The sequence below is a fragment of the Poecilia latipinna genome, unplaced genomic scaffold (assembly GCF_001443285.1).
Source record: "Poecilia latipinna isolate Pla-1442-1.1 unplaced genomic scaffold, P_latipinna-1.0 Scaffold1079, whole genome shotgun sequence".
NCBI lineage: Eukaryota > Metazoa > Chordata > Actinopteri > Cyprinodontiformes > Poeciliidae > Poecilia > Poecilia latipinna.
Genome location: NW_015113695.1, coordinates 17,763 through 43,236, shown reverse-complemented (window position 1 = coordinate 43,236; position 25,474 = coordinate 17,763). Strand labels below are relative to the sequence as shown.

Below are 25,474 nucleotides of genomic sequence, written 5' to 3'. Positions count from 1 at the left end.
AAAACTTAGACCGAACCTACGCCCTTGGTAGGAAGACAAGAAGATGATCAATAGCCGTGCTGCTGCGATAGATAAATTATGTTAACTAAATTAAACCTTGAGTTATAAGTATGATTAATGTAGTGCACTGCGCCACAGCAAAAGGAAAATAACCTAGAAGAACAGCTCAAATCCATTTTTTTGTCGTTGTCATAGCAACTGACAACGACACTAATGTATCTGGATTCAACACCAAAAACACTAATTTCCCACACAAAGAACAGACCATTCAGTCCATAACTATTGTATGTTTTAAGACTTGATGTTTATTTTGCAAATATTAAGAAGTGATTGATGTGGAAATTAGCTACTAATAGATTAGCTAATTTAAGCTTGCTCTACTGATGATTTAAGAGATGGTAGATCATCTCCAAAAAAATCAGTTTGATTTCTCACGAATAATTTGGAGTCACATTCCACTGAAAAATCTGCAAATATTTAGTTTTTAATCGTGATAAATATTACCAAACTAAGCTCCATTGTCTTACATCCTGAACTGGAGATAGTTATTCATGCACAGCTCTGTTCTTTCTTTATTAAAGCCCAGTTCAAACATGTTATTTTTATTAATTTCTTCTGTTTTCTATGTGTTGTTGGGACTCTGATATCTTGAAAGGAGCTTTATAAAGTTTTATGAGTTTGAAATGCCTGTAGTTAACCAATTATCTCATCAGAGTGTGACTGTAACATATTAATATTCAATGTCTACATTTAAACACTTGAAGCTGGCCTGCAGAGATGGTTAAATGTAAGGTGATGTGCTGCTCGTCAGGTTTTTAGTATAATCTGGCCTGTTCACACGTCTATCAGCTGCTTAGAAATAATTAAAAAAAAGCCACCGAAATTACAGTTTTTCACTTCCAAAATGATTTTTGTTTGTAGAAAACAAACAAAAAGGACAAACAGGAGAGGTAATTATTAAAAGCATAGAGCTGTAAAAAAATTCCCTTCCTAGATATTTATGTTTTGTTTTGGCTTTATTTCCCTCACTCATCAACCAACAGAGGAGAAAAGAAAATAAAAGCTTTTTTTCCCTTCCAAGTCCTGAAGGGAAAATAAAAAAAAATAGTTTCATGACATTTTTGTCTCAAATGTGCAATTTAGTTGCACATTCCTCTGAACTGGAGTATTTTTTTTATATTTATGTTGAAATTTTTCCCTCACTGTACGGTGTTTATGTTTATATATTTTATCTTTTGTTTTTTGTGTGTGTCTATTTGCCGTTTTTGCTTCTGTTGGACAGAAATTTCCACAATGTGGGACAATAAAAGAATACTTATATTGTATTCTTTCTTTTTTTTCTATTTCAACAAATACCAAAAGAAAAAAAAATGTTAAAGCAAAAGAAAAGCATCATTTATGTCAGATGAGAAGAAAAGCAGATTAACACAGCAGAAATTTTTATTTTTTTCACTAAAGGATTTGAATGAGAAAAAGGCAGACAAACATTTTTCTTTTCCACCACGTTTGTTTTTCTTTTCAGTACAAATTAAATAAATATAGTGAGAATTAATATAAAAACACAATTGATCAAATTTTGCAAATTTTTTTTTATCTAACCTTCAGAAAAAAAATGTAGCTTTAAAATATTTTATCCAATTTTTTTTGTTTTATTTTATCAGAGTTAGAAAGTGTGTTTCTGACTTTCAGGGCTTCCGTAGGCCCTGGGTTTGGGTTAAACCAGGCAAAGATGGACTCAGCTTTCCAAGAAAACGAGCGGTTAACCATAATTAACAAGCATAGTGATTATTTTTTCACGGTTGGTTTGGAAAACTGTTTCTTTGTAAACAGCTTTCCCCTGAAGAGAAGGGGGGAAATGTGAAGGAGTTAATGATCAGCGGAAGAACAAAATGATCAGATATTGATCAGATGTTTGAGGAGGAGGAGGAAGAAGAGGTTTCGTTTGGTTGGTTTTGCTGCTGGGTGTTGATGAGGAAACGGTTTGAAGCTGCTGTGGTTAAACGTGAGGCTGAGCGGTTCAGACGCAGCCGCCATGTTGTCGCTGTTTGAATGGAAACGGTTTGACGCGTCAGCTGAGTTGTTACCGGACGTGTTAAAGAGGAAGACGCAGCGTTTTCATCACTGTCTTTCTCAGTCAGAAGTCTGCTTGGATGCTCTGATGCATGCCCAACACACTGGGACAGCGCGCCGTTCCAGTTTGTGTTGATCAGGTTTCGAGTTAGATTTCAGGTTTCTGCTCGGTTTTCTTTTCTCAGAGGGAAACCAGGAGTTTCTCTGTGTGCAGCCAGGCAGAGTCAAACCTACAAGCATTTTTACCAATGGGTCAGTTCACCGGACCAACATCACTAAACCACATTCTACCACAAAATGGCCATCAGAACATTTAGTTCATCAAAACATTGAAACTTAAATGTTTTAGATTAAAAATGGCCTAAAATGTTAACTTTTTGTTGTATTTTTCTCTGCTCCATTTTAGTTGAAGAATCTTGTAACTTTGTTTTTGATATTTAGCTTCAATCTAAATATTTAGCAAGCTAATTTTAAGCTATATTTAACCTTTAGCTAAGTTTTTAGCTTGCTAGCTAAAAGTTTAGCTTTCTACTTTAATAGAGCGGTATCGTAAGAAAAAAGTAAAAAGAAAGTAACATACATTAGTCATATTTAGTAATAAGCTCTGCACTACATTTTACTGGATGATCAATTTTCTGAGTAATTATTGAGATAATCGATTGTTTTTTGGGACCATTGTCAAGTAATTTATTGATAATTACATAATAATGCAACATCGCCTTCTAAAAGTCTAATAAACTGTCCTTTTGTACTGAAAACTCACACAGAAAACGAACAAAAACAACAAATAAAAAGGAAATAAAACTTGCATAAGACTGAAACCATTAATAAAACACATTATGAAGTGTGTAAATAAATCAGAATAGAAGTCTTGGAGCGCATTTTAATTTATCCTGGATTAATTGGTTGATTGCTTAGTTACAATCATAGTGTAACCTAGTTGTGTTTCTTATTTTGTTTATTTATTTAAAATGTTATATCTGATTTTTTAAAATATATTTAAAATGTCTTCCAGTTCCAGTGTTAAATGTTCATTATAAAGTCTATTGATCTTGCATCATTATGTCATTACTGTTATGTCACTGCTTCTCGTCTGGTAACAGGCCTTAGCTCGGTGTCAGTGCAGCTGTGTGTGGGTGTGTGTGGTGTGTGTGAGGCGCTGTGTCGTCCAGCTGCTGGTTTTCCTCAGAGGAATGATCCGGGTCCCAACATGGAGACCAACAGCAGCGTGTTCACTCCTCTACTACTGCTCGCTCTCATCTATTATTAGATCAGATGATTACTGGTTATCAATTCTGGACCATCACTGTGCCGCTGTGTGTGTGTGTGTGTGTGTGTGTGCGTGTGTGCGTGTGTGCGCGCGCGTGTGTTGTTGGAGCGGCTGCAGCTTTTGAACTCTCTCCAGCAGTCCAGCAGAGAAAAGCCCCTGATTGCTGCATGATTGGCCAATTACTTCACTTTTATCCGAGCCTCCCCCCTCCCCGCCCCCCATGGTGGTCAGAGAGCCAGAGGATGAGCTGATGAGGAAGAGTCGGTTTTTCTCTGCTGCTGTTGAAGCCGTGTGTGAGGTGTTGCTTCACTCCAGGTGGAAACCAGCCCGAGGTCGCCATGACCTTCACACAGCCGACACTGAGACTTGGAAACAGATTTCCTTAGTGCTGCCACCAAATCAGTGTTTCCGTCAGAAAACCTGCTCAGCCTGGCGCTAGGGGACACTAGGCTGCCCCACCGAGTTTCTCTGTTAAAAATGTTCAAAGTTGACAGGACATTTTGGAAACAACAAAGAAAATCCAGCAGTGGATTAATAAAACAAATTTTTCTGTAGATTGTGTATGTCCAGTCAAATGTCATTTTCTTTTTAAATAGATAATTGTCTGCTAAAATTGCTGATGTTTTATTTTACATCAGTCTAGTTTAACCCGTCTTTGCTATCACTGTTAGCAGTGTAAAAATAAAAATCATTTAAAATAAGTAAACGATGTCGATGCATAGCCTGACATCCAGCCAACTGGAATAAATTTGTTTCGTGGAAACACGCAAATTTAGAATGAGGAGATTTTTCAACCGTATCAAAATGGATGTATTTAGCAAAACTGCAATGGAAACACTTTTTTTCTAATCACATGATCAACTACTCGATGTTACTGCTGGCGGAAACGCCAACGAAGACGACAGGAAGTGGGGGGAGGATGAAGACTTTATATTTCAGACACTGTGTGAAAGTCTCACAACATCACAGTTCAATGGGTTGAATTCATTGCTCTTCTGTAAAATAGCCGCCTACAGTTTCCTCATACATAGCCGCTCCCAGGTACAAACATCTCCTCTGATTGGCTGATGGATGATGAGCACCATAGCTGAATTATCAATATATTTACTATTTACCTGAGCCGCTGCCATGATTTTTAGAGACTTGTCACTTGAACGTGATATTAGTTTAATTTCTTAATCTAAACTGCGCTGACTTACTGGTCAGAGGAAATCAGAATCCAAAATGTCGTTTTTTCACTGAGTCAGAAAAATCACTAGTCTGAACATTTAAAGCATTTTCATACTGAGGTACTGTTATTAGCCTGTCTGTCACCTTAAACCTTCTGAATTCCCAGTTTTTCAGGAAAATCAATCTGACAGAACACAAATTAATCAGCGAGGCTGATTGAAAATGAGAATTACAGATAAAAGTGGATTTAAAGAGGAAAAATGAGGGGGGAGTTAAAGGAGGTCACTGACTCATTTGACCGATTACTGCAGGCGGTTTGCTCCTGAGCCTCAGGGCTTTCTCTGAATCTGTTTGTCCTCTTTAGCTCTTTCTGAGCGTCTCTCAGCATGCAACACTCAATTATAATTATAATTATAATTGTCTCTTAGACAAATATTAAGTATGAAGCTAAACATTTAGCTATATTTATCTGATATACAAATTCATCTGTCGTTGACCAGAAGTTGACTAACAAAATAAAAGCTGGGCGTCCAAACCTCTTTATAAATTGCTGCTTTCGAATTGCTTCATGTCACTTCTTTGTTACTTTTCCTCTTTTTTTAAACGGCATTTCAGCTTAAAACCAAGGATGAGACGTTTTTTAAAGGCAATACAGACATTGACAAATTCACAGCTAAAGTGATCTATCAGCATTCAGTCTCAACCTAGCTTTTATTCTGATATTCCACTTCCGCTTATCTGGAAGTTAATTAGCACATTAGCAAAATATATAACTTTGAATTAGCTAAATATTAAGTTTAGCTCTGAGTCATGCTATTTTTGCATATTAGCTAGATATTTATCTAACATAGTTCTAGCTAAATATTTACTTCAGAGGTAAATATTTAGCATGCTAAATGTTTATAATGCTGAGCTAACTGGCTAGCTAAATAGGAAGCTAGCTCAGAGTTCAATATGTATTTGCAGCTAAATGTTTAGCTTGCTAGCTAACTATTTAGCTCTAATCTAAATATTTAGTTTGGACTTGTGACATTTATAAATGAATGAATTACTTGGAGAAATTATCACTGAATATTTTAAAAATCATGACTTTGAATTGAAAATCTGACTTTGAAAAAACAATCTTCTTTTGTCCTCCTGACTGGCCAAGTAATCTAAACTTTTGCTGAATTCCCTGGTATACATCTGATGTTTTCCAGCTGCAGGAAAGCTTTCTATCATCCTAACAGCTTTTTGATCCAGTTCCTGATAGTTTTTGAACCTCTGGTCTTGCTGCAGATCTCAATCTTCATACAGATATCCATCAACAGTAATCATTCTAAAAGTATCAGTAGCTAACAGTGCATTCTTACTGTAAATATCATTTTCTAGCGCTAAAAACAAAGTTTGCTGCATCTTGTAACGCTGGTGGAAAACAACCTTTCTACATTGAATATTTTTTGTGTTGTTTCTCAGCTTCTCACGTATTGATGTTTTGCAGATATTTTTGCATTAGCAACACGGACGTATCAGGTGCAGGAGCAGCAAACTTTGTTTACTGCTGACTGCAGAGGAAACAGAACGTACGCTGCAGATTCATTTTCCTCCTGAACCCTTCTGCTAACACTCAGCAGACTCCCTCAGACAGCTAGCTGTGGATTTGGAGGTCACGCCCTTGACTTTTCCTCGCTGCTCACTTCAGGGAATCAAAACTCATATAATCGAGCTTTTCACTGCGGCCGGCTCCCACCATGCCCCTCTGCTCTCTGGCGGAGATCAGGGATCGTCCTTGAGTCCTGACCGCAGATCTCGGCTAAATCCGCTGACTGGCTGCTTCCTGTGGGAACAGAAAGCATGATGGGAGCATCAGCAGACATTTCAATCCGACAAACACCAGCAAAGAGACAGATGCAAAGGAGGAGAGAGGGCAGAGAAGGAGACGAATGGCTCATTATCAGCAAAGAGACTGAAAATGCAAATGGCCGCCTTTTCCTTCCTCAACTTAGAACTGGCCATTCATCGGGAAAAATGTCTAATTATGATTTATTCTTCAGTTATTGATGGTAAAAAAGAACAACTGACATTATCTCAAATGTTATTGTTTCTACTTTCTCCATTTTCTGTCCCACAAGGGCATCAACAAAATGGTCAACTTGAAGATGTGATTAAATGATGTAAATTAAGAATGCGCCAATCCACTTTTCCCACTTCTGATTTCTGAGGTTTAGTTAAAACATAATTTAAGTTTGATAATTTGCGACACTGATGTTCTGATTTCCATCAGGAGTTTTTAGCCATCTAACAGTTTTGGAGTTATTTGTTGAAGAATCGCTTCGTATTTGTGTCTCCGGCGGATCTGTAAACCCAGACGTTTGTTTCTGCAGAAGAGAAACATCAACCTTGGTGTCTGACATCATTTCTGCATTAAATCAGTGAGGTTGGGGGTTTAAATGAGCTTCAAGCTAAAATGATCAAAACAAACATTTGTTAATGTTTGTATAAATGAGTTTCTCTATTAGAATTAAAGTTATTTTGATGACATGCAAACAATCCTCACCTACTTGCTCTTCATTTAAAGAATGAAGATATTCATAATGTTGGTCCAGTTTGACTCTAGCAGGACCGTTTCTGTAGTTTGGTTCTGCTTCACGTTTTACAGCAGAGCTGAAGAAACTGATTAACAGCAGAATATTATTTCAGCCATGAATGGAGAATAAATCCGTCTTCATCCTGTTTTCCACACATAATGTATTCATGCTTCAGCTGCTGCTCTGCATTCACGGCATGTTTTATGTTTTTATGTGTGGGATGTAATTTCAGCGTTGCACCGATAACAAAAGAAGAGAAAAAAACACCATAAATCCGCCTCACTGGGAATATTCCAGATTAGATTAGGCTTCTCACGCTGACACATCTATCATTCATAGACCTGGGCTTCTTCCTCCCTCCTGCAGGGCCACTTCCTGTTCCTGTGGAGACAGGAAGTGGAATACGACATGGTTCATATTTTGAATTAGAGTTTATTTCCCAACTCATAGAGAATAATCAATAAGTGAGATCAATAATGGAATCTGTATCGATAAAATTTGATCAGTTCCCATCGAAACTAACACCATGACTGTAACTGTGTCGCCGTAATTCCTGCCAAAAAAACACAAATCCTCCTCGAAACGCATTCCTATTTCACAAAACGCTTCATCTGGACAGCAGTAACATGAAGAAGTTTGATTTCTTCTCACACTAACTTGATTTAATCATATTTTCTAATTTATCTGTATTTATTGACGCTTTCATTGGACAAATAGTGGTAAAAAAAACAACTAAAACTAAATATTCTGACAGTTTTTAGGAGTTTTAAATATTAATTGTAATTAATCATGATAAATAATGCGATAAATGCTGATTTCTACTGGACCGGATCTTTTTCTGCTTCAGAACCTGGAAGGAAACATAGATCTGATCCTAAAATAACAGCAGCACCGGATCGGTCGCCGCCTGGAGAGGTGATGAATAATTCAGTAGCAGAGGAACAGAAAAGCAGCAGGTTCAACATGAACGCTGCTGATCCAGTTACTGGATCATTTACTCAAACAGAAATCATCGATGTGGAGCTCAGACAGCCAGGTGTTTCATTCAGAGATGAACTTTGATTCTAACGTTGACTGTAGAGGTGAAAACCAGTCACACTGAAGCACGGTGGTGACTCACAGTGCTGCGGGCTGAAGCTGCAGCGCATTCTGGTCTGAGCTGGTCTTGACAGAATAAAGAATCTGGATTGATCATAATCAGACGCTAATGAAGACCAGGAATCGTTTTTCGTCAGATCGGTGAATCTTTAGGAAATACTGCGGCCGCTCGCAGGTGAAAACGACACACGAACGACGCAAACTCCAAAAAACAAATTTAAACAGAGAAGCTGCAATCACAGAAAATGAAAAAAAGAAGAAAATGCTACAAATAAGAACATCAAGTATCAAAGCTGCTAACTCGTTCCATTAAACACAAGTCCTCCAGACCACCAGGGGGAGTCTGGAGTCGGTCATATTACCTAAATAAATATGCTGCTTGCAAGGTAAAAGAGATAAAGTATAACGCAGCTTTTGTTTCTTCTTTACTGAGCATCATGTCGCAGATCATCTGCTGGCCGACTCCCCCTGCTGGTTAGGAGGACTTCTGCTTTCTGTTGTGTTGCAACGTTTGCTGCTGTTTTTCCTTTTTGCACCATATTTCCATTTTGTGTTCGGAGCATTTTTAGCTTCTGTTTTTTATTTACATTGTTCCTGTGTCTGCACCTTAAGAAAACAATCTATTCAGAGGGATAGGGTTTGGAGAGTAATAAAGTAATGCAAACCAGCAGTGTCTGTTTTCAGGGAAAAACTTTAAAGAAAATCTACTAAACCTGCGATGAATGAAGCGATTGCAAAAACCAGAGACTGAGAGGGAAGATGAAGTAATCTCAGGGGAGAGGAGAAACCTCTTGATGTTCTCTGACATCAGGCTAATGTAAAACACACACACACACACGTGCGTCCTGTTGATGTGTTTCAGGATGGGGGAATAAAGTTGTTTTTGCATCACCAGAGTTAAAAATGAAGATCCAGACGACGACGATCTTCCTCACCTCATGAACCTGAACATGAAACACCAAACGTCTAAACCAAAAAACAAACAAATCTAGAAGTCAAGAAAAAGTTCTGATATGACTTATTGATATTTGGTTCAAACCCACCTTCCAGGCTAATGAAGACCTTCTCTTCTACTGGAAGGTTTTATTTACCTTAGAGCCGACGGCTGCACTGAAAGCTTCGCTGCTGCAGCTCTTCCTGCGGCTGCAGAGGCAAGAATGCAGCTGGAGGTGGAGGCAGATAAATCCTGAGTCCAAACGGCGACACTAACGCCACTTAGCAGCAGTAATGAGGTCAGAGTCGCCGCTGTCCTCCTCAGATGGAGATTTATCCAGAGAAGAAGAAGTCCGCTGGCCTCCAGGCTCACCCCAATAAAGATGCTGGAGTCTGATCCGCAGAGGGAGACGCAGAGCTGAAGGAGATCCAGGAACGATCAGAGAAACTCTGGGAAGATAAATACAGAAACATTTAATAAACTGGAACATTATTTAAAAGCCTGTTTATTTCAGGAAATCCATACTGATGAATTGCACCAGATCAAAGTTTGAAAGCTTTTATTTATGTTAGTTATTCTGATTTTCTGCTTACAGCCAGTAAAACCATTTAAATGTGAATATTGATGTGATTACATCAGAGTAATGGAAAAACAGATTAATACAGAACCGTGACCTTAATGAAAAGTATGTTTAATACCTGTTTAAAGGTAAAAAGTTGTCAATTTTCAAAATCATCTTCATCAGAATGAATATTCTCATTTCTTGAGTGTAGGTAGAATAATACTTTGCATCAATCTGATGGTTCTAAATACATTTAAAACAAGCTTGTATGTCTATTTATTCAATAATTTATGTTGCTCATTTTATGGACGTAAACATAATGAATTAATTACAGACCCTGAAATGAACTGACTGGGTTTCTGGTGTTAGTCCAGCACCAGGGTTGGGTCTCACAGCGGCACTTGCTGCTGCGCAGCGGTGCTTTGTGTGGAGCCGTCCTGAACGACAGAAGCAATTAAACAGACAGGCTGAAACAATTCACAGCCGCTCTATTGATGCTCTGCAGCAGGAGGAGGAGGAAGGAGACCAGAGGGCGTTTCAGCCATCCAACCGTTTCCAGAGAGACGATATGAGGAGCAGGAGGAACAGATTTATCCCTTTAAGCTCTTGTAGCTTCCCGTAGATGGTCCAGGCTTTAGGTCACTTCCTGTAGATTGTCCATGCTTTATGTCACTTCCTGTAGATTGTCCATGCTTTATGTCACTTCCTGTAGATAATCCAGGCTTTAGGTCACTTCTTGTCTCTGCTGAAGTATTTTTGATGTGATTTACGCAGTTTTCCTGCCAATAGTCCAAACGGCGGCCCGTCCTCAGAATGCTGATGTTTCCAGGGCCTTTGGTAGCGAATCAGGCCCACAACATCACAGAACCTCTTCTCTACTTCACAGTGTTTTCCTTTCTTTCCATCTGGAGGTTTTATGGCTGGAAAGCTGCATGTTAGTTTAATCTGCCCAAAGCACATCAAGCCCAGTGGAGTTTACCTGACTTTTATTAGAAATTAATCAATTAGTTTTTTGGGATTTTGTTTGTTTGTTTTTTGGCCACTGTTCAAACTTATCAATACAGATTGTGGAATATTTATAAATAAATTAATACCATGGTGAAAATGACTTAGTATGGCAGGCTCTATGAACCCAAATTATTGCTGTTAATGTTTGACTCTTTTCTCAGTGCGGTGCATTCACTGACCATAAAAAGACAGGATTTTCAGTTTTGAGGGTGCTGGTAGCCTGTCGGACTGAAACAGATCGTTGACCCGGTCCATTTCTCATCTTTATGGCTCAGTCCTTCAAAGCTTATTATTATTAAAATACATTTTATTCCCCTTTGTTCTCATTCATTGTGGTTCTGGTTCCCTTTGGACCCATTTTCTCCTGTAAACCAGGACAGATTCTGATGAAGCCAGTGTGTAATTGGTTAGAGCCAGGTATTTCAGAAGTCGGCTTGTGATTGGCTGCGATCTTCACGGCGAAGTGAGAAACAACAAACTGGGTCTGGGATATTTACTGGATGAGCTTTAATGATAATGGTTAGAGATGTGGCCACTGCATGGCTGCCAGCAGGATCTCTGGACCCGCCAGGATGGGAACACTGGGGGAACTGGGGAACCCTCTATCTGTGGGTGTTCCCAGTTCTCCCAGCATTCTGATGGAGTTTGCCACTGATGTTGCTTCTTTCTCCGGTGTTCGATTCTCTTCTGCAAACACCACTTACTGTAAATCCTTACACACACACGCACATCCACTCAGGATCCCATAGGAGCCTCTCGGCGCTCCCAGTTGGTTTCCAACACGAGGCTCCATGTTTCGGCCCGACTCTCTGCTCATTAACCCGCCCGTCTGGTTCCAGGTTGGTTTTATGGATTTCATTGTCAGGATTCCGTTCATGGAAACTGAATCTGTACTGGGCAAAATTCTCACATCGTTGTTCAGTTTTCTTGTTTTTAAATTAATTTCTGAATACAGTTTATTTTAGTTGATGTGAACTTCTTGTAGAAGATCGCTGCTTTTTATTGGTTTATATAGGGATAAATTGTCTGCAGATCCATAAAGCCGAAACAATTTAATTATAATTTATTTATAAATGTACGTGTTTATCTTGTTTTTATCCATAACTGTTTATCCATTTATTTACTTAGACATAAATTTAATTATATATTTATCTAGTTATATTTATTCATGAATATATGTATTTATGTATAAATTAATTTATCCACAAATTTATATATTTATCGACATATGGGTACATTTTTATATTTATTTATAAATTAATTGAATGCATAATTGAATGCAGAGGACTGTATTCTCATATTGATCCTGAACTGTTTGCTTCTTTTGGCTGAAGCTGAAACACAAACGGTAAACGAAGGCGTCTTTTGTTTGCCGCCCTGCAGCAGGGGGTGCCCAGGCTGCGGTTGCCACGGAAATGATGACCGTGTCCCTGGACTGGTTTGACCTTGTCGTTTCGTAGCGTAGCTTGCTGTTAGCGGGAGCAGCAGATCAGCTTCTCCTCCATCAGGAGTTCCTCCGAGCGTTTCCTGGGAACCCGGCTGGATTCTCACCTTTAGGTTCTAAATATCCCGTCGCCCCTCCTCCAGGCGTTTCTGTGCCAGGGAACTCTAAACATCGCATGCTCTTTGATATCTTCTGCCTGTCTGAGCTTCTGAGACGCTTTTAGCTGTTTCTAAAAATTTCTGGGATCTCTGCAGCGTTTGGTGCAGCGGTGTGGCCGGGAACGCCGCCTGCACCGCGTCAGTCCCTTTTGGATCTGGTTTTGACCCGTCGGCGAGTTCTGATGAGTTCTGACCGGTTAGTAACCCAGACGACCAGCCGTGAAAACATCAACATCTCAACACTTTATCAACTTATTGCTTTCCTCACAAGTTTTGAATTTTTCCTCAAAAATTAGAACAAAACTAATGAAGGGTCTTAATATAATTATTGGCTGAAACTATAGAAACATTGATATCTGCTCTGTAATTCAGGATTTTCCCCCAGAAAACTAGCGTAGCCTGTTAGCTGTAGCTAACGTAAACAACCTATAGTTCACTGTTTCTGTTTTTGACAGGAAGTTTGAGTATATGACTCGATAGTTATGTGTAATTGGAAGTAACTACTGACGATACTTAAACTCCAACTCTAGAGACAAACACAAAAATATGCAACTATAATAAATACCACTTTTTTCCTCTTCAGTCAAATCTTAAAGCTGCTCACATTTAAATAAATGAAAAGGAATTGGACCTAAAAGGAAAATGATGAGTCAGCAGATTTGTCAGCTGAATTAAAGATTCTCAGGTAAAAATTTAAGTATTTGTTTGGTTAAGTTTTCTTGTTTTCCTGGTCTGATACAGAGCAGAGAGAAGGAACCACAGCAGCTGGAGATGGAACAGATGATACAGTTTTGGTTCTAATGGAACCAGGTCTGCCGGACTATTGGGAAGTAAAACAGCCATGAAGGGGACAAATTGTGCAAAATTAACATTTTGCATGTTTTTGTGCTTCTGAGTTTCTACTTCTTTAGAAAAAAACACACCAAGCACTTAAAGTGTTTTTTTGGCAATAAGTTAATATTTTTTTGTGTCTGGAAAATGAGCTGTTCAAAGACCTGTAGAATGCTGAGTCAGACTGCACCGTTACCTAGCAACCCCAGCAAAGTTCCGCCTGTTTTTCCACTGTATGCGCTGTGCAATGGCTGCTGGAAAAGAGAAGTGTTTTGTTCTTAACTTGACATCCAGAAACCTAGTGTTGCATTCTTAGAGTCGCCGCTTCTACTTTTCAAAGGGTTATATTATTGTACATCTGTTTGCAGTCATTTTCATGTGTAAGTGTAAACGTTGATTTGGGGGGCGTGGCCAGCAGCAGCAGGTTAGGATTTAAAGTGACACAGGAGCTACAGGTGAGAAGAACTGGGCAGGCTAAGATCGATTTTGTGTAAAAAATGTAGAAACATGTTTTTCCAATCTGTTCAAGAACCCGTAATACGTCACCTTTAATATCAGACAGGAAGTAAAGAGCTTGTTTTTTTGTTTTTTTTTGCAGGATAAATGATGACTTGATGTCATGAAGGCAGATTTTTCTCTCTGTATTTGTTGGTGGGGGATGGGCGGTGCTAGCATGCAAGCTAATGGTTTCTGACTCAGAGAGCACAGTGTGGGCCGGAGGCAGAGCTGCACCACGAGGCCGGGTCAGGTGGCTGCTGGTCTGCTGTCGGCTCCGGGCCCCAGCGGAGCCTCCTCCCTGACAGGACGCGGTTTCGGTCAGAGGAACAAACTGAGCAGGGCGCCGGACGCCTCGCTCGCTAACCGAGCCACTCACTCTGAGGACAGCAGGCCGTTTTCAGCCGACGCTGTCAGAACCATTCACCCTCAGAGCCGGACCCGACCGGACCGGACCGGGTCAGGCCGTCCCAAACCGGTCATCCACCCAGAGCAGCATCCAGAGACAGGAGTGATCATGGTGGCCTGGAGGGGAATCATCACTCACTCTGGGTCTGGGAGGAGACTGACAGGACGATGAACCGGGTCAGGACGCAGAGGGACACGACACAAACACAACATCTACCAAGCATTTCTCTCATTTCTACAAATACCTAATTTCACTCAAAATAAAATAACCTGTAACCTGACATGTTTCCTTGAACAGGTTAGCAAAGCATACAGAACATGTTTCTACAGTTTTTTAGACAGAATTTTTCGTAGATAATGACATTTCAGTCTACTCAGTTCTTCTTTCAGAATCAGCTGCTCTAGGGCCTCTGTCACTTTAAATCTAAATAAGCTGCTGCTGGACACGCCCCCAACACAGTGTTTAGACTCACATGTCAGAATGGCTACAAAGAGATATGCAATTATACAACCGTACATCTTTGACCAGCATTAGTGGAGCCTCCTGCACAACCAATAAGAATCCAGCAAGAGGTTCCCGGATGGCGAGTCAATAACAGCAGCCATTATACAATGCATACAGCGGTAAAACCAGCTGAACAAATATACTGGAGCTCAGCTTAAGTTGCTAGGTAACAAAGAGGAACTCTACTGAGGTTTCTAGGTAACGGCACAGTGTGGAATATGAGTTAACAATCCAGATGTATTTGAACGGCTCATTTTCCAGACGCCAAAGAGACATTAGCTTCTTGCAGAAAAACAGCTGGGTGTGTTTTTGTTTTTTTAAGTGATCTCAGTTTTAGAAACAGTAGAAACCCAAATGGAAGAACAAAAATATTTAAAATGTAAATTTTAAATGTCTAATATACATTTTGACATTTAAAACAAAACAAAAAAGTGTCAAAAAATGCCTTTTTAAAATGAGAACATATTAGTTCCACTGGCAGGTTATGTGATTTTATAATATGTGATTTTATCATGCCAGAGTTAAATAATCTGCCAGGATTTACTGACTTAAAACTTAAAGTTACTTGTCTGTTAGTTTTGTCTTATTTTAGGTGAACTAAACTGTTTGCATTGGAAACTAAGCTGAACATATTTGGTAAGATTTAGATTTTTGGCAGTGCAGCATCTCGGAGCCGTCTAAACACTCTGGTCCAAATGACCAGACCCGCCTGCTGATCTTCTGCTTCTGGATCTCTGGTTCTGTCTGGGAGCCGCTGAGCCATTTGGAGAGTTTTGGTTCTGGTTTTATGATCCGGTTCTTTAGGGTTCTGGCCTCCAGCTGGGTGTTGGCGTCAGCTGGGCTGAACGCAGAGACGCAGCCATTTATGAAGCTGATGGCTATAGAAAACAGGACGAGTTACTGCTGGAGCAGAACCTCAGGCAACTGGAAACAGAACAATAAATCTCAAACCGGTCCTGAACAGAAACTGTTGTCCCTCTTCCAGAAATGTCTCATCGTCTTCAGGAACGTCAGGCTCATCTTCTGGGTTCAAAGGACGGAAACATTGAAATTAAATTGAATTTTATTAAACTGGGTCTTTGAGAACTGGGTCCAAAAGTCTTCATACGGGCTCAAAGTCCAGATTTGTCCTGCCTGCATGTTTCAGATTAAACCAATGTTTAATAACCTGAGAAAATACAAGAACCTGCTGGTTCTGTAATATTTTGCGAGAAAATTCCTGTTGTTTAAAGCTGTTTCTTTTTCACATGTCCCCATAAAACTTCCAATAACAGAAAAAGTATCTAGATTTGTGACGAGTTTCTTTTTAAATCAAAAGTCCCTTGAGGATCTGAAAAGTTGTTAAATAAAGCGACAAAGTGCTGAACTTCCTCCGCTGACTTGGCCACGCCCCTGAGTCTATCTCGGCTCCACCTACTTTTGTGAATTTTTTGTTTTTTTTTTTGTTTTTGTCAGTTATGCTTTCACCTTTGCGTTAGTTTGTGTCTCACCTAGAAATCCGCCTATGGGTTTGTACTTAAAGTTTCAAGAAGTCCTCATTAAGCACACATCTCAGTCTACTGAGGATCTTTGGAAAGGGGAGGAGCTTAGAGAGCAGCTCAGTTCTAATATTTCTGGTTGAATTATTGTGTGTTTGGACCGTTATTCCCTCTGGTTCTGGATGCTGTTCCACTTGAAGCACTCTTTATCTCTCACAATTTTACTTTTGGACATTTGTTATGATCCGCAACCATGACAACGAGAACCAAAGAGCAGAGAGAGAAGGAGGAAGTTCAATCCATCTCTTCCATCCATCATCTCCCCTACTCCAGTGTCTCTCTCTAAAACACTTGTTTTATATTAAGCTGAGGTTGAGCTGTCAGCATGTTAGTATGAGACTGTCACACAGCAACAGTCTTCAATCAGAGGCCTGTACAGAATTGTTGGAATACTGACTGCTACTGGACCAATACCATCCAGTAACGACATTTAATTTGGCTTTGGGCTAAATAAGGATGAGTTTTCCTCTTGCATCATGAACTATTATTATTATTATTATGAATAGTGATAATAGAAGTCTGGGTTTGACTTGGTGACGGGTCCAGATCCAGAGTTTGAAAATGGCCGTGGCTGTACAGCATCTGTTTGGTGACACGTTTGATGTCTTCATGAGGAAAACGACACATCGGCATCGCCAAGTCACCTGCAGCACAGCATCTGTCAAAACGCTGCAGTCAGGGAGCCGCGCCGCAGCTTATTGGTTTTACTGCTGACATGTTTCCACCTGGGATTCACACATATCCGTGTGTGTGTGTGTGTGTGTGTGTGTGTGTGTGTGTGTGTGTGTGTGTGGAGCGACCGGATCTGTGTGAGAGAGAGCTGGAGGCAGTTCTGCTGAAAAAGCAACAAATATGGAGACAAGAAGATGATTGGAGGTTAATTTATGGGAGGAAAAACAGCAGAAGAGTTTCTTCACATTTTGTCACATAATAATAAACTTCAGAGTTTTTAGTTAAGGTTTTATGTAAGTTTAATGTGACATAGACAGAAAATGATTCATCGTTTCCAGCTGGAAGAAGAAAGCCAGAAGAAGTCAATGTTCTGATGCTCAGTTTTATGTTTCTGCTGGAATCAGATTTTTTGTTTTCTTTAATTTTATTACAGTAGAATGAATAACCAAGTTCTACAGCGCTAACTAACTTAGCACTTTAGAATTTGCCTGGAAAGATTAATTTAGTGGAAGCTAAGTGCGCTAATCATTTTCAGAGTTAGCAAGAATGTTAACGCGCTAAGCTTTGCATGTTAGCGGAAGCATGCCAACCACTGTCCAAATGAAACACAGTTTTAGCTATGTTTGTAAATTCCATCAAATCTTAACAGGTTTGTATTTAAATAATTGTCTTTTTATTCTTTTGACCAAAGGAAAAAGTTTAATTGTACCTGAAGATAATTTGGTGTCTTAACAGCTAATCTGAAGCTTCATCCTGGAGATGACTCAGCGTTTAGATCCCAAATTATCATTCCCTACAGGTGACTGTAAAAGCTTTTTATTTGACTGATCTCTGTCTGTGTTCCCTCCTGGTTCCTCATGTTTTATGGATGCTAAGTGATAAAGCATTAAAAGTAGTTTAGTTCACTCACACCTCAATGGCGCCACTTAAAATATTCACACTCAGAAGCATTCGGTGCTCTCTACTGAATCCCCTGAGGATGTCAGCTGCTGAAACTCATTTGAAGCTTTTTTTTGTTGTTTTTAAGAGTCAGAGTAGATTTTATTCACCTGTTGTCATGAGTGTGAAAGCCGTAGAGTTACTGACCTGCTTCAGTGCCGCTGTGGCTGAGTTACAGCCACGCTGCTGCTGTGTTTACGGATTCCTGCACAGCGGGATCATAAAGTTAAAGTCTGCAGGCTGAATTATCCTCCTAGTCAAATCCTTCAGCTTCACGCCAGGATCTAAGCAAAAATCTGGAAAACTGATGCAAATGTTTGCAGCTCAGTTTGAACCGTCAAATTACAATGAAACAGGAAAATTTAGCTCTTTAAAATCTAGGTATGTCCACGTTCAGTTGCATTGGTGAAAGCAGACAGCGCTAAATACAACACCAACACTGTATTAGCAGAAGCTAATGCTAAAGCCTTACCCAACATGTTATTTAGAGGAAGCTAACATGCTACACCAACATGTTATTTAGTAGAAGCTAAAATGCTACACCAACATGTTATGTAGTAGAAGCTAATGCTAAAGTGCTACACCAACATGTTATTTAGATGAAGCTAATGCTAAAGCGCTACACCAACATGTTATTTAATATAAGCTAATGCTAAAGCGCTTCACCAACATGTTGTTCAATAGAAGCAAATGCTAAAGCGCTACACCAACATGTTATTAGCTTATTTAATATAAGCTAATGCTAAAGCATTTCACCAACATGTTATTCAATAGAAACTAATGCTAAAGCGCTACACCAACATGTTATTTAGTAAAAGCTAATGCTAAAGCGCTACACCAACATGTTATTTAGAGGAAGCTAATGCTAAAGCGCTACACCAACATGTTATTTAGAGGAAGCTAACGCTGAAGCGCTACACTACCACTATATCATGGTAAATAGTTTTAAGGAGTTTCTTCCTTTCAGGCTCAGATCACATCAGGATGAATTTCTCCTCTCATCCTTCCAGCGTTCAGCCTCAGGACTCTGATCTTTGTGACAGGCTGCTGGAAAACAGGATGAGGATAAGGAGTGGAGCATCTCTCCTTCCTCCCAGGGCATGATGGGAGACCAAGTGAAGCAGACAGAATGCGGCGCTGCGCTGTGTGACGACAGCAAGCATGATGTGACGTCTCTCTGTCCCTCCTGCTGCACGTTTGTGGGTTTCCTGCGCACAAATGCTCACGTGCTGCAGCTTCCACTCGACTGCACAGAAGCACAGGGCATGAGAGTCTTATTCACTCTGACACGCACACACACACGCACACACACTGGGGAATGAGAGGAGGCAGCAGAGTGCTGTAAGGTGGCAGGTTTAACGGTGTGGCTGCAGGAAGCAGGCGTGTTTCTGTCAAACATGCTCATGAGACGCTTAATGCTGCGACTCTCTGATTTCCTCATACATGTTCATGATCCTCTGCTGCAGGAAATTAGAGCTGCTCTTATATTCTGTTTCTCAGATTTAATTTGATGTTGATGGATTTTCTGCACATTGTGAAAATGTTGCACAGCAGCTCTGATCTCCTGCTGCGTTTCCTCCAAGATGGCTGACGTTGTCGTCTTCATCGGCAGACCTGCTGTGTTTCTGGAGACGTTTCCTCAGACTTTGACTGATTCATGAAAAATGATTCAACATTATCCAATATGCTGGAGACCGCTGGCTGACGCAGAAGCTGAGCTAACGCTAAAACACAAACGGGGCTTCAGATTGTTCAGTTAAGTAGTCAAGTTTATTTGTGCGGCACATTTTAGCTACAAGGCCGTTCAAAGTGCTTTAAAAACATGAAAATAAAAAACTACATTCAGTGAGAAACAGACACAAACTTTACATTTTGTCCAATAATATAATCAAAATCATTTATACACATAAAATGATTTCATAACTAAAACAGTAACTTTAAAAAATGTTGCCATCTGTTGTTTTACCATTCTTGATTTGTATTCAGGGGCCGAACAAAATCATTTCAAGGGCCACAAAAGGCTCCCGGGCCACACTTTGACCACCCCATGTTTATCACCTAAAATCCCAGAGAAATAAAATGTAATTTTCAGTTTTAATGTGAGAAAATGTGTGATAATTTAGCTGGAAGGAGTCGGTGAACGTCAGCAGAATTAATTCAGCCTCAGCTGAACTTTGACCCTGAGTTTACTCTGAATCATGCGTAGCCCTTACCGACCGTCAGCAGAACTGGCGCCGGCCGTTCTGTGCAGCTCGGCTCGATAAATGGATCCAGCATGGCGGTGTGGGCGGGGCCTCGCAGCGGGGGCGGGGCTTCTGCTCTGTTAGTGTGCCGCTCATCGACCCGCTGCAGCGGCGCGCTGACCTGGATGTGCAGTGGAGTGTGAGGCCGTTTCAGGGTCACCACTAAGCGGGCCGGGCCGGATCGCTGCAGCTACCTGAGGGGCCAAGCGCTGGGCATGGGGGCCAAGAATGACACTCTGCAACTCCTCCAAGGGCCACAAAGTTATCAGTATTCTAGTGATAAGGAGGCCTGTAGCAATAATCAATAAATCAATTAATCACATAGTAAATTAAAACAAACTTTCCATTTTCATGATTTATAATTTTTCTTCTTCTACTAAAACCTGGGTGATAAAAGTTTTTATTCTGGTGGTCTGAATTTAGACGGTTTTATTTATTTTTGCTTGCTAAGTAAAACAAATCGCAGAATATTGTAATGAAATAAAATCAGTCAGATCTCCCACAGATTAAAAATAATGTATTGTTTTCTGTATTTTTGTGTCTGTTTAGTGACAATAGTTTTATTTCTTGGGTGTGTCTATGTCTGCATTACCATTAAATTAAAATCAGAAACCTGGATCAATACTTTATTACTCCATTTTAAGATTTTACTTGTATTTTGAATAAAAAAAGTCACCAAATTTGATTCTAAATGCGGATCTGCATTAAACTTTTTGAACCAGCAAACCAACTTTAATCTGCTCTTGAACTGTGATCAGGGTCACCAAAAATCATACAGAGGGCCACATAGGGCCCCGCGCCACAGTTTGGACACCCCTGCTTTAGGTAAATCTGACCTTAATTTTTCCACTGATGGAGCTTAAAACACCCAAACACAAAATTTAAGAAATTTATAAGAACCTGTCGAATTGAAGGAAAAAATATAATTTTTTAACATTTTTTTCAAAAAAAAAAAAAAATCTTAAAAGTGTGGCATGCATTTATATTAATCTGGAATGAGTCAGAGCTCTGTAGATCCAGATCTGGCTGCAGTTTCTCTGGGTTTTATCTAAAACATGTGAACATCCGGAGCGTTTTTTCCCATTCTTCATAAATCAGGTTTTTAAGTTGTGTTTGGAATTAGGCCTTTGACTAGGCCGTTCTAACACATGACTCTGCTTTAGGGAGTTGAACCTTGACTCCAGTCTGCTGCCAGGTTTCTTCCATCCACATCACATCAACTCTTAAACACTCCCCTGTCCCACAGAATGATGCTGCCATCACCGTTTTTGCAGATTTTTATTTTTATTTCTCGTTTCTTTTTCTTTGCGTTTTTCTGTCACATAAAATCTTTAAAATATTGAAACACTTTTCTCTGTCAGTGAAGCTTTGAAATACGAAATTAGGACAATATTCGTCCAGATTCGTCTCTTTATACTGCAGTTTTGTTGGGAGTTTTGAGTCTAGATATTTATTTTTCAGAGTTACAGCGTCTGATCCGAAATGTTAAAAAAAAAAAAAAAAAAAAAAGATTTAAACCAGAATCAGTGAGCTGGAAAATCCCGAACAGACGCAGAGAGCCGCTGATGAGTCTGTGATTCATAACTCAGCAGTAAATCAATGGCTGATATGAATTATTGATCAGTGAACACAACATGGCCGCCGAGGCCGGGAACGGCTCCTCACTGACACATCTAGCTGCCAATTTCTAGACCCAACATCTAACCAGGGGTAGACGCATCATGGACAGAAACGCTGACTTTTGAAGTGTTTCTCATCTGTTTTATTCAATATTCAGTCATTATTACATTAGATTAGCATTAATGCTAACAGCAGACCTTCTGGTTTTAGTTCCAGGAGTTTTAGTTTGTTCCTTTAATGGTTTTTATCTGATAAAATGAGATGAAAACAGGAGAAAGTTTCAACGTTTCATTAGAAGACTTAAGAGAGATGATGCTTCCCCAAATCCAGACCTTAGTACTGGAGCATAGAGAGAGAGCATGTGGACTGCCAGAGTCAGGGGTGATCAAAGTGCAGGTCGGGGGCTATTAGTGGCCCTTGAAGTTATTTTTTTGGCCCCTGATTACAAGTGAAGAATGGTAAAAGCAATTTTAAAAATGTTAAATATTTGCTCTTCTTTTAATAACGCAACAATCCAAAGCCATTTTATGTTCTGGGTTTTTAATTTTATACAGATTTCGTAAAGATCTTGTTTATTGTTGATCAGATAAAAATTTTTTTATGGATTTTGTGGCTCTTCTGCTGTTTAAATTTGACAGTTTTCATTGAACATTTCTGTTTTATGTAATAAAAACATTTTCTGCTAAGAAATAAATTAAGAATTAGTTTAGATTATTAATATGTTACATTACCAATACAATACTAAATGTTTCTGTTCTAACTGGCAAATCAGAACAGTTGGAGGGTGAGAAAATTCATTAAAATAAAGATGTAAAATTGTGTTTATTTCTATTTGTTTAATCTGCTCAACAATAAACACTTTTATGAACTCTACATAAAATTAAAGACCCAGAACATAAAAATGACTTTGGACTTTCACATTATTAAAAGAAAAATAAACATTTTCAAAAACATCTCTGGGTCATCATTTGTTTTTTCTATTCTTGACTTTATTCTGAGGCCCAACAAAATAATTTTAAGGGCCACTAATGGCCCACGGGCCTCCCTTTGATCACCCCTGTCATAAAACATAAAAAGTCTGATTTTATTTGCTTTTTCTTTTTTGTGTTTCTTGAATTTCTGAGTCGTGTTAAAGTTTATATTGGGTGTTTCTGAAGTGGTTCTTCTCTGGAGTTAATATTTGTTGTTTTCTTTGAGCCGCAGTTTAAATATTCTGAGATGAAAACGGTTGTTGCTGCTAGAGGGTTTATCTGGCCACCGTCTGCGTTAGCCGCGTGTCGAACAGAAGAGGAAATGTTTGTTTACCTCAGAGACATCTTGAGCTCTTCCTCTTCTCTTTCTGCTCAGACTGGCAGCGGCGGCTCATTATCTCCTTCCTGTTGTCATTCCGCACAGCGAGGAGAAGAAGAAGAAGAAAGGAGGCCATTAGCGCCGTGGCGCGCCGCTCTGTAATGAGAGCTGCTGTTGACTATATGCTAATCAAAGTTTCTGTTTAACTCAAAGCGTGGCCAAAGGAAACGGTTTGTTTCTGTTCATGTCAGCACAGAGGAAATGTTTGATCAGAACGAGTCCCAACCATCAGCCTCCACCTCCGTGCTCCAGCTAACCGCTCTGTTAGCTTTTATTCTAGCATGTAGCCTCTATGCTAACAGCATCGTTCATTCCTCTGGTATAAAAAATAAGGGTTTTAAAAGTCACTTTCTCCGGATTTTCACACAAAATCATCAAATTCTTGATTTTTTTTGTGTGTGAATTTTTCTGCAAAAAAGGCAAAAACATAAAATTTAAATGATGCTAACTTTGACCTGCAGGGGGCAGTGTTTATTTCTTCTACTGTTCTGCTGCCTCAGCCTTACTTGATTTTGAGTTACAGCTTGTGACTCTAACCTGAGTCACTTTTGCTTTTTCCTCATTTTTTCTTCTGTATGAAGAAATTTAATGAGAAAAAAAAATCTTACCAAATATTTCTAAATTATCAACACAAAATCTGAGATTTTAATCACAAAAAAATCACAAAAACAATTTGGAAATCCTGGAGGGACTGAAAAGTTTTTCATAAGAGCTGCTGAACAGAATATTGATGAAAATGTTGCAGATTATTTTCTTTATAAACAGCCTGTGGCAATAATAAATTTGAATCACAAAATCCATTTCATTTTTTTTGTTTTTACTTGTTAAATAAACACATTAATCACAGAATTTTTTAATCAACCAAAAGCAGTCAGATCTCTGCAACTTTTGCAGGTTTGACAGATAAAAAAAAAGCAAAAGTTTTCATTTTTTTTCTGTATTTTTAGCAACAGGAACTGAGACACAACAGTTTTCTTGTTTTATATGTGGGCGTTTCTGCATTTTAGTAAAAACTGCTGGAGGTTTTTGCTAAAAAGCAGAACTCTGGATAAATATTATTGTTTGTGGTGACAACTGCTGGCATAATTTATGAGTTTGTTATCATGATAGGCCCACTAACAATGAACTGATTCAGCAGGATACATTAGCTTGTTTTCAGTTAATAATGTTTTATATTTATAAAAACGTTCTCAGATTATTTCACTTATAATGAAACATTTTTCTCATGTTATAAGTGAAATAATATGCTTACGGAATTACAACTTTTTCATAAATATTAAAGCATTACTGACTTAAACTCATTTCTTTCTGAAAAGTTACTTTTAAGCTTGTTTTGTTTCGAGTGAACTGAGATATTTGTAGTAAAATCTGGGTAAAATTATCTGGTATGATTTTGTGTTTTTACAGTGCTTGAGCCTCAGCGAAAGATTAAATCCAGCAGCTTCGGTTTGTTGTCATAAATTCTGCTCATTTTACGTTGGATTTCATTTTAAAGCTAATTTTTCTGACTCTCTGTTCCAGCTCTGCTCCCAGGCTGGTGACCTTTGACCTCTGCACGCTGCTGACTGCCTCCTATTGTGTGTTTGTCCGCAGTTTGCTCGCAGTATTCCCGCGGTGTCTTCGCCATCTTCGGCCTGTACGACAAGCGGTCGGTGCACACGCTGACGTCGTTCTGCAGCGCGCTGCACATCTCCCTCATCACGCCCAGCTTCCCAACCGAGGGCGAGAGCCAGTTCGCCCTGCAGCTGCGGCCGTCCATCCGCCGCGCACTGCTCTCCCTGCTCGACCACTACGACTGGAAGAAGTTCGTCTTCCTGTACGACACGGACCGAGGTGAGATGGCTGCTTCTGGAAACACGTTCCTGTTTTCCAACGGGAAGCAAACGCAGCATGAGTCAGTTGGTCTGTTCCAGCGATTAGTCTGGTCCCAAACATCCAGCGTGATGCTTTTATGCTTTAAATGAATGAGAATGAATCTTTCACTCTGCTTTTAGTAAAGCATCAATAAGGAGCTTATTATGTGGTATAGGATGGGTGTCTATATTAAATATGTATAAATAATTAACGTGAGTTTTAAACATGATTCAATGTGGGAATAACTGAAGAGTTTGAACTGGTGGAAATCATAAGTTGTTATATTTTCCAACTGCTTCTTTTTGAACAAATCATATAAAACTGCATGTCAATCCATATGATTATTCACTTTTTTCTTTCTGCTTTTAGTTGGTGTCTGAAATTAAATAAATAAATAAACGTGCAGCTCTAAATGCACTGCTTACCATTTGCACTATAATTATAACCGTATAGCTCGTTTTTTTTGGTGGTTTTTCTAATCAAAATCACAGATTTTGTTGTTGCCTTTTAAAAATATTTGAAAGAAATTTTGCCGTATTTTTCCTCGTTAAATCACTGATAAAATTTACATGTAGAAGAAAAATATTAAGAAAAACTAAAATGGACTGGAAACATGAATGGGCTCTTTGCACCTCAGCTTCCGCGTTCGGGGTAAAGCGGCTCGATTGTTTCCGATCCAATACAAATATCATTTACATTAGGTGCTTGCAGTGCTTGGCCAAGGTTTGTACATCGATC

At 39.3% G+C, this 25,474-nt stretch overlaps 1 protein-coding gene and 1 long non-coding RNA gene across 3 annotated transcripts in view; one reads left to right on the top strand and one right to left on the bottom strand.

The window, feature by feature from the left end:
* LOC106959438 (glutamate receptor 4-like) overlaps positions 1-25,474 on the top strand; it is a 58,979-nt gene that overhangs the window by 15,751 nt on the left and 17,754 nt on the right. For both annotated transcript variants that reach the window (XM_015052006.1, XM_015052005.1), the window contains exon 3: positions 24,476-24,715. In XM_015052006.1, the coding sequence (XP_014907492.1) occupies positions 24,476-24,715 (240 nt within the window). The remainder of the gene's footprint in view (positions 1-24,475; positions 24,716-25,474) is intronic.
* Positions 19,422-23,263, bottom strand: LOC106959440 (uncharacterized). The gene is made up of 2 exons (XR_001427351.1): positions 22,838-23,263; positions 19,422-20,201 (listed from the first exon to the last, which is right to left on the bottom strand). It is a non-coding gene; the product is annotated as an uncharacterized LOC106959440 (long non-coding RNA).